General features: G+C 45.9%; 1 protein-coding gene and 1 non-coding gene across 2 annotated transcripts in view; one reads left to right on the forward strand and one right to left on the reverse strand.

The window, feature by feature from the left end:
- The window catches only part of LOC102422794 (alanyl-tRNA editing protein Aarsd1), a 13,669-nt gene extending 10,691 nt beyond the window's left edge, over window positions 1-2,978 (forward strand). Inside the window, 4 exon segments of the mRNA XM_023756970.1 lie at window positions 350-404; window positions 1,096-1,190; window positions 2,850-2,926; window positions 2,929-2,978. Coding sequence (XP_023612738.1) covers window positions 350-404; window positions 1,096-1,190; window positions 2,850-2,926; window positions 2,929-2,978 — 277 coding nt within the window.
- Window positions 2,979-9,609: 6,631 nt separating this feature from the next.
- On the reverse strand, window positions 9,610-9,713 carry LOC111826755. The gene has a single exon (XR_002830135.1). It is a non-coding gene; the product is annotated as a U6 spliceosomal RNA (small nuclear RNA).
- Between the last annotated feature and the right edge of the window lie 318 nt (window positions 9,714-10,031).

The raw sequence follows: 10,031 nt of genomic DNA on the forward strand, positions 1-10,031 counted from the left end.
CGATTCATAGCAGTAGCAAAATTACAGTTATGAAGTAGCAACGAAAATAATTTTATGGTTGGGGGTCACCACACATGAGGAACTGTATTAAAGGGTCGCGGCATTAGGAAGGTTGAGAACCACTGTATTAAAGGGAGACAAAAATAAATGCAAAGCTTGTTAGGAGCTGCTGATGCTGAGAAGGATGTCCTGCTGGCCCTCCGACAGCACGCTTTCTCTTTGCTGAGGGGCCTGGGACTTCGCACAAACAGGCAGCAGGGAGGCCAGCCTCATGAGGAGGAGCTGGGCATCCTGTGGTTTCCCAGCTCCCACTCCAACCTGGATCTCACATCTGTGCCTTTCGTTGTAGGAAGGAGGGCGATTCTGAGTTCATGAATATCATTGCCAATGAGATTGGGTCAGAGGTAAGAGATGCACCCTGGGTAGAGACCTAAATGAGGGGCGTTAAGTTAGCTGAAGTCCTTCCACATGAGCACATGAAGAGTAGGGGACAGAAATTCATTCAGTACAGTTTTTTTCTTTTTTTGTGTTAATTCTCACCCATGGCTGTTTTTTCCATTGATTTTTATTTTTTTATTTTTAGATCGAGTGGAAGGGAGATAGGTAGGGGGAGAGGGAGAGAAACATGATGTGAAAGAGACACATGAATCGGTTGCCTCCACACCCCTGACTGGGGCTGGGGTTCAAACCTGCAACCCAAATACGTGCCCTTAACTGGGAATCGAACTGGTGACCTCTTGGTGCATGGGGCGACGCTCAATCCACTGAACCACTCCGGCCGGGCAGCTTTCTATCTTCTTAAGGTTGAACCTAAGTTCCTGTGGTCACTGGTGAAAAGTTTCTTGGTTCTGGTGGCTAGAGTGGAGGGGCTGCATTATCATTCATTCGAACATCACTTGTGTTTTAGAGAAAACGTCTTTTTTTTAGTTGAGATAGGATGTGTCAGTTTAAGGCGTACAGCATGTTGATTTGATGCACTTATAGTTGCAGTATGATTTCTAAATCTGTTCTTGAGACTGAGGAGAGTGCACAGTATAGAGGGGTTGACCCCACATCCTTAAGTATCAGGATTCATCTCCTTGTCTTACCTCCTAGGACACCCTCCTGTTCTTAACTGTGGGCGATGAGAAAGGCGCTGGGCTCTTCTTACTGGCAGGGCCAGCTGAGGCCGTAGAGACCCTGGGACCCAGGTAACCTTTCGTAGACGGCTTTGCATGGGTGGGAGAGCCTATAAGCCTAACGCAGTAGCCCTTTACTGAGGACAGAGGCCGCCACGTCTGCAATCTCATTTTGATTCACATCACAGACCTGTGATGTGGGCTGAAATCATTATCTCCAACTATCATTCCCAGTTTCATAGGTGAGGGACGGCACACCCGGTGCCTGGGATCTCCCAAAGCAGGGGCAGAACTGAGACGTGAACCCGGGTCTTTTGGCTCTAAATCCATGTGTTTTGTTTTTTCTTTTAGAAATTGAGATTCTTAGGTGATACATGAGTACAGGTGCTGGGATATCAGTAGGCAGATGAAGCAGGTGCTTAAGGCACCAGCAGAGGAGAGGCACGTACTCTTTAGGGGGAAAATTAGGATTTTGAAATAAAATTTAAAAAGGCATTGATATAATGGTTAGGAAAAAGTTAGAACTTTGTTGGACTTCTTTCCCCTTGTGTTATTGTTTATATTTTGTTTTAAATTAGATGTGGTGGTGTAGTGCCCCTGTTCTTTCTTAACGGAATCTTCAAGGTCCCGAGTGCCTCCAATGAATGTGTGGTTGTCGTAGGAAAACAGCTTTTAAAGCAGAGGTTCCTGACAGGCAGCCAGGGTTGGCCTAGAGATTGGTTTGGCCTGTGTACTACTTTAAATTAAAAAAAAAAATACTTGCTACATTTTAAAGTCAGGAGATTTTTACATAAAAAGACATAGTTCTGGCTTTTCTCCAAAAAGGAAAACAACTGGCACTCCCTGGCCACACTGGGCTCACATTCCACATGGTGGTGGCTACCTGAGCAGTGGCGCCCTCTGCAGACAGGACAGGCTTGTCCAGGTTGCCACAGTCCCGCCGTTCTCGCCCACCCGTTTGACTCCCTGCTGGTCCCCACAGGCGTTGTGTCTATAGCCACTTGCCCCTAGTGTACCTTCACTCTACTCCCTGGAGGTTGCCATAATCTATCTAGGCCATTTCTAAAATATATTTCTTTATTGATTTCAGAGAGGAAGGAAGAAGGAGAGAGAGAGAGAGAGAGAGAAACATCAATGATAAGAGAGAATCGATTGGCTGCCTCCTGCACGCCCCCTACTGGGGATCGAGCCCGCAACCCGGGCATGTGCCCTTGGCTGGAATTGAACCCGGGACCCTTCAGTCCGCAGGCCGACGCTCTATCCAATGAGCCAAACCGGCTAGGGCAATCTAGGCCATTTCTAGACACTTCTGTTGTTTCCAGTTATTCACTCTTACAGTAAACATGGTACATATTGCATGTGCAAGTATTTTTTTTTTATATGTTTTTTATTGATTTTCTACAGAGAGGAAGGGAGAGGGATAGAGAGTTAGAAACATCGATCAGCTGCCTCCTGCACGCCCCCCACTGGGGATGTGCCCGCAACCAAGGCACATGCCCTTGACCGGAATCGAACCTGGGACCCTTGAGTCCGCAGGCCGATGCTCTATCCACTGGAGCCAAACCGGGTCTGGCTGCAAGTATTTTTTAAGAAGGATTTCTAGAAGCCATCTGACTCCTCCTCTCCCTTTGCCCCAGGCCCCCGGGGAAAGACTCAGGGCTGCTCTTGGTTTCTCTGTGGGTTTTCGCGCTGGAGGAGCCTCCTTCCCCTGACATATCTCTGCTTTCCCAGGGTGGCTGAGGTGCTGGAGGGCAAAGGCGCAGGGAAGAAGGGCCGCTTTCAGGGCAAGGCCACCAAGATGAGCCGGCGGCGGAGGCGCAGGTGCTTCTCCAGGACTACGTCCGCACGCAGGAGTGCTGAAGGAGTGAGACTCGCACCTCCCCGCTGCTCCTGCCATTGAGACGCCTCCTGGCTCCACAGACAATAAAATAGTTCGATTTGCGATTATTGTGGTACCATGTTTTACTAATTTATATAGTGTACGCCCGGGTGCTTATGCGGTAACATCTGTGAATAAACAGGTCACTCATTTGGTCCCTTAGACATAGCCTATGCGAATGAGTCTTACGTGGTAAGGTGCACTAATTTACTGAAACTCAGGTGCAGCCTTTCTTCACGGAGAAATATAGCTGCCAAAGGAGCGTGCAAGTCAGGTGAATGAGTCTAAGCCTGAGGTCACAATTTAAGAAAAAAATTCTGGTTCTCACTTGCCTGGGGAAGTTACCTTCCCTTTTCAACCTTCAGTTGCCTCGCTGATAACATGGCAGTAAGGGCAGTACCTAGTTCTCCCGGGTGTCGTGAGGTAACATTCAACTGTAAGTGCTCAGGAAAACACTCGATTCCCCATTGATCTGAGAACACAGAATTGTTGAGTACCTGATGTTCTGCGCCTCTGTACCTGCTCGTTGGGAGTTGTTGATAAATGCAGGGGCCGCTGCCCTACTGTCGCCCCAGGTGAGCTGTGCCCCGGGTAGTGCTGCGGACATGGGTGCGGCCATCCCAGGTGCTTTCCTGACTTACTCAGGAGCTATGATTGAGCCCAGGGGAGGCTTCTTTTGAGCCCAGCAGCTCCCAGCAAATCGCTTTAATTTAGATGTTCCTCTTGTTCGCACAAGGACTTTATTCAGGTAAAATTCCCACAGGAGGAAATTCTGCAGCTGTTCCTGCTGGAGGAACGGGCAGGCAGGGAACATGGCTTCATAGAATTTTGCTGGGAGGAATGGAGTGGTCACCCAGGGCAGTGGCTTCTAAACTTTTTAAATAATGAAACTTCCATGAAGTTTTACAAGTAGAAGCACAATATGGAAATGGATGAAAGCTGCTCTATTCTGGTTGGAACAGGGAGTGGAGGCTTGGAGCTCGACAAGCCCTTAGGAAGGCCCCGGAGTGCCCCCCCTGGAGCCATAGATACCATTTGCCAAGTTTACAACCTTGGCATATCTGGACGATGCTCTAACCAGCTAAGCTACCTAGCCGGGGCAGTGTTCCACTGCATTTAAATTGCAGACAAATCCCCTCCAAACAGCCCCTGAGTTTTTTTCCTCAGAGGGCATGTCAGTTAACGACATTTGGAGTTGGTCCTTCAAATCAAACTTAGTTGAATCTTGGGTCTCCTGATGAAGTTACGTGATTATGTGATTACATGTATATGTGATATACCTGTAGAAAGTTCCAGCTATGAATAAGAATGTAGTCTGCAAAACTAGGAAATCCAACTGGCAATCCTTTCCGTCTTAGACATATAAAGGAAGAGACATTCATTCGCAAGTTACCTTCTATTTAAACATAATGGCAATTTTAGAAGCTGTCTAGTACTGATTCCCAATTTTCCAACTAGGTGTCAGATCTTTCTAGGGCTATCCATCCTAAGTAAGGTCACAGAATCAAAACAGAATTCTGGGCCTGGAAGGAACCTTAGAGATCGACAACCTGATCTGGCAAGTGAGGAAATAAATTCTTTTTTTTCTTTATTGCAGTAAAATGAACAACATAAAATTTACAATTTTCACCATTAAAGGAGATAAACTTAAGTGACTTGCCCAAAGGTGTCTCTTCCCACTGCAGAGCTCTGCCTCAAAACTCAGGGTTTCATAACCCAGGTGACCTTGCATCTGTCTTACAAGTAATGCACCAACTCCAGTTACATGTGAGTAATTGAAACAGCTGAGTCCAGCCCTAGTGGGTTTGGCTCAGTGGATAAAGCATCAGCCTGTGGACTGAAGGGTCCTGGGTTCAATTCCAGTCAAGGGCACATACCTTGCTTGCAGGCTCGATCCCCAGCCCTGGTCGGGGCGCGTGCAGGAGGCAACAATCCATGTGTCTCTCTCACATCGATGTTTCTCTCTATTTCTCCCCCTCCCGTCCACTCTCTCTGAAAAATCAATGGAAAAATACCCTCAGATGAGGATTAACAAAAAACAAACAGCTGAGTCCATGATGAGCCCAAATCTGACAATGCCATGTACAACGATAAACATCTAGCCCCTCATTCAGGGATACAGCTCTCAGTTGGTGTTGGCAAAAGTCTTTCACCTTTATAATTAATATCTTAAACTGAAATCAACCTAACACTCAGATCCAGCTATAACTTTAGACAAATATGGTCAAGGCGTAGACGGTTAGGATGAAATAACAGAAGAGAAATAAGGAGAAAACTGACACCCAGGTTGATAAGCCGTGGTTGTGGGCAGCTGTTTCCATATTCTTCTTCCAACCCCGAGAGGAGCATTAGATGAGCTCCTGGCTATAAACATGGTTTAATGAGAGAGAACTGAAGTTGCATGGACTGGGCCTCTGGGTGGATACAGCTCTGGCAGGCAATCACTTTTCCTCATGTGTCAAGAGCCACGAAGGAAAGAATGACAGGGTCCAATTAGTCATCTCCCAAGTGAGAGAAGTTGAAACAACTTGTCTGGTAAGATTGAAAGCCACAAGGCAGACTACCTATCAGGGACAGGAATTTGGAGTCCGAGGCTTTCGCCTGAAGCCGGGAGGCACATTAGTGGGAGAGCTGGGCTGCAGGGAGGTGGCCAGAAGGAAGGGGAATTGAGTTTCTGAGGCAAAAATTTAGGCATACATAGGGGTACAAAAGACATCAAGAGATGTTTAAAATATTTTAAAATATATATTTGTATTGATTTTAGAGAGGAAGGGAGAAGGAGAGAGAAATAGAAACATCAATGATGGAGAGAATCATTGATAGGCTGCCTCCTGCACGCCCCACACTGGGGATTGGCATGCAACCCCCGGCATGTGCCCTGATCGGGAATCGAACCGTGACCTCCTGGTTCATAGGTCAACGCTCAACCACTGAGCCATGCCAGCTGAGCAATAAACTATTCTTTAAAAAAAATAAAAATAAAAATAAATAAGAACGGGGATGTGAACATAGCATCCTAAGAAAGAAGGAACTTTCTGAAATAACTCAGGAAAATACATAAACACTTGAGCAAATTATGTGAAAACAGTAATTTAGTTGTGTAAAGAAAGGGAAAATAAAGCAGCTGTTTTTTGAACTGGTGATGTCATCGGTGCCTGTGAAAGGGGCCTTAATCCAATTCCCCAAGGAGATGGGGCTGGGGCGGGGGAATGGGGGGCAGGGGAGAGGAACAGTTTGTTTTCAGGGGATGGGTGGACTGTCTTTCATGAGGTTCACCAGAAAACCAAGTAGAATTAGTTTAATTATTTATTAGAGTAACATTAAATTAGCACAAACGGAATAATAGGTATTTTATTAGCACAAAGTGTGATAGAGTTTTATGTACCCATGAAATAATAGATTATATATCCTGGAACATTATTATAACCCACTTTTACAGCTTAGTAATAGTGAGAAGGGACTCCTTGTCTAAGACAGTTTTATGACTTAAGTTCCCATAAATTGCTAAAGACATGGATGCTGTGGCTTGCACCAAGGCGAGGGCCTCCTGGGTAACTAACTGTATGTGCACAGGTTGGTCAGCTGTTGCATGAGAAACAGACAAGGGGCAGTGACAGGAATTCAGGAAGTTATTGTGACTAAATGTCCCATAGCCCCACTTCACCCTTTAGCCCTGAGTGGAAACCAGGGAGCCGGCCAAGCTGTGCTAGAATGCCAGCTCTTTTCCTTAAGAAGAACTTAAATAAACTCCAGGGCCCCACTGGGAAAACAGACAGCTCAACGTACCCTATTGAGAAAGCCTCTTGCAGAAGGCTCTGTGTCTGCCATCCCTTTCCTGAGCTGGATCCAAACTATGACTAAAGTGCCCTTGATGGAGGGCAACCAGGGCTACTTGGGAAAGAGTGATGGAGAAGTTTCCTTCTTTTTCCAGACTAAACTTCTGTGCAGACGGCTGCTGGCAGCATGCCTGGCTCTCCCCTTCAAGGGACCAGCGCAGGTCTCGGTTAGCGAACCCGGGCCTGTGTCCAGAGCAGAAGAGACCCTCACAGGGGCAGTCTTCTCTCTCTTTTGCTGGGCCTTTTCACAATCCCCCTGCAGAAGCACCCTTCAGCTGAGCTTGCTGGTAAATTTCCCCGCTCAGCCTTAAACACAACCTCAAAGCCAAGTGTTTCAGAAATAAGGGTGGGTCACCATTTTCTCCTGTTAAACGGCAGTTCCTCTTTTCATACCATCGTGCTTGTTGTTGTTATTCTTGTGCAGACCATAATCACAGAACTCATTTGTTCATTTATTCAACAGATATTTGTTGAGAGTAGTGTGTGTCCCGGACACTGTTTTAAGAACTGGGCCACAGTGATGAATACTACAGCTGGCCACTGTTCTTACGGTATTTATGGCCATGGAGAAAAAAGACAGGAAAGACAAGCGAATAAAAGCGAAATTACACATCTGTTAATTCAAAGAAGGAAAGGGCGGGGTGAAGAAAAATAGAGAGGGTTGTGACAGTGACAAGGGAGGCTTGGGGAGAATTTAGTCTCCATAAAGCAGTGTGCTTAATAGGCAAACAAAACTAACAGTTTGTTTTAAGACAATTCTGCTGGTTTCCCTTACAACCAGATGGCCATTGCTAAGCCCCTTCTTTGTAGAAATCCTCGAGCTGGGAATTGTCTTCAGCCACAGAAGGTGGCCAGGATCTTGAGGAGGCTGCCGGGTTCATCAGTGTGTTGTACATATTTTGGGTACCTTTATGCGGCGGTTACGAGGAGGCAAAGAGTAAGTCTTGTGCTGCTCTGCACCCAAATGAGCCCCTCTCACCACTGCTAGGCCATCTCTTCTGACCCCCGAGGGCTCTCTCCCTCTCCATCCGCAGAAGGTAAACCCTGCATTACACCTCAGCAGAGAGAGGGTGGAAGACACAACAGTCCGACAAAGACCCCATGCACACAGGGAAGGTATGCTTGATAGAAACCTCTGCCAGTTGCAATTTCAAATAATGAAAAGCAGACTTTAGTGCCACTGCACCATTATGATTGGTTTGGTATTGTTTTCATTATTAGTTGGTATTAAACCAACACTTACCTAGGTCTACCAGGCATTGTTCTAAGCACTTTGATTCTCATTAAAACCCTATTGTCACCCCCAGTTTACAGACGAGTATACCGAGGCACAGCAGCTTGCCTGAGGTCACTCGGCTAGTAAATGGCGCAGCTTTGAGCCAGCAGTCTGGCTCTGGAGTCCTTCAGCCAGACTATGTGGCTTCTTGGTATGTCCATTAACATGCTTTAACAGAGCGCACAGATGATATCTATGACCAATATCTTTTCTTTTATAAACTAGCCTCTCTCATGGTGAAATAAGTGATTTTAGGACAAGGGCATTTAAGGACCTTGAGGCTGTCTGGTGCTTTTGGCAAGGAGAAAAGACCAAATAAGCAAGCTATAAATAGAAGTGAAAACCTTCCATTATAATGCTGCCATGTAGCCTCTAATTTTACCTCTGTTAGGGCAGGTATGGACATTGTAAAGCGGGAACCAAAAAGCCAGGGGTTTAGTCTTTTAGATAAGACCCTAACGCCCTGTATTTAATTCCAAGCCTGTCTCCCCCTTTCTGTTACTCTGGGCTCCATTTCTATGAAAACAGAATTACATGTGTTTCACAAATGGTGGTAGAAAAACGTGTCTTTTTTCCTGTCTTGGAGCCGTGGTGTGGGTGACTGGGGGATTTCCACTCAGCTTGGAAAAGCCTGAAAGACCGCCTTGCTGTTTCTGTTTTGCTTTGTCTTTGCTGCCTGTTACCAGAAAGATGAACTCATCCCGAAGGTTTGCATTGAAAACAAATTTTGAATTTCTTCTGCTCTTGTTAATTTGCCTCCTTTAGCAGTCTCAGTCCCCAACACCCAGGCGCCGTCTTTTGAAAATTTAACAGCAGAGGGTGCTGCGAGCCTGTGGATGCCCAGGTCTCGGCCCCGAAACGGAGCGGCTAGAAGGGCCCCTGCTCATTCAGCCCGCCTGAAGGAGGCTTCTAATTGTCTTGTTCTCTTGCTGCTTTTGAAGACTTTGTCTGTGGGTTGTGGAGTAATCAGATGTTTCCCAAAATGCAAGCAGGCAATCAAGAAATGAGGTGTGGCCTTCTGGAAGTAATCTTGCCATTTGTGTTTTTGAGAATCTTAACCCTTCTCTGATTAACTTGATGCTTCCTATTTTATGCATTTAACTCCACTGAGACCAGAGTTTCTGAATCGTGGTGGGTCCTAACTCACTTCAGAAAACAACATTTATTATTCCCATTTTCCTGGGCTCCTTCTAAATTCCTTTGTACTAATTCTATCCATGGCTACAAGATAACATTTTTTTCCTTCTTTTTAAAAGCTGGGGCTTGAATATTACCTCCAGGTTGTCTCTCAGTCTTTCTCCATCTTCCTTATATTCTGCATCTTTCACTCATTTTTCCCCAGCTTCTTGCTTCCTACAGCCCTTTCACCTCTTGATTGTTGATAGGAAGCAACAATGGTGTTCCATACTTCAGTCATGCTTTGCTCTAAGCAAATTTGCTTTAGAAGAATCTAGGTGCCTCCCAGTGATAAGTCAATGGGCGGTTTATTTATCTATCTACTTAAATATGGAACACTTCACAAATTTGTGTGTCATCCTTGTGCAGGGGTCATGCTAATCTCTGTATCATTCCAATTATAGTATATGTGCTGCCTAAGCGGGCACGGTGATTTCTTTTTATAAAATCATTCCCAGTGGGCTTTCATGGCAAGACACACTGATGAGTTCATCATATTACTTGATAGACACACATCAAATTTGTTCGCTGCTTCTTACACGCACAGAGCATATCTCTCCTGGAGAGCTGGCTTTAGCTGTTTCTGTGGTTTCATAGCCACTGAGTGAGAGAGGGATATGCAGAGGGACCTTGGGCGACGTAGGACGAAAGTTGTGGCTGCAAGACCAGCCTCTCATGGCATCAGCGCTCACCTGGAATATAAACTTGACAGGACTCTAGACATGCACAAAATAGACACACGTGGC

Source organism: Myotis lucifugus, unplaced genomic scaffold (genome assembly GCF_000147115.1).
Source record: "Myotis lucifugus unplaced genomic scaffold, Myoluc2.0 scaffold_100, whole genome shotgun sequence".
Taxonomy (NCBI): domain Eukaryota; kingdom Metazoa; phylum Chordata; class Mammalia; order Chiroptera; family Vespertilionidae; genus Myotis; species Myotis lucifugus.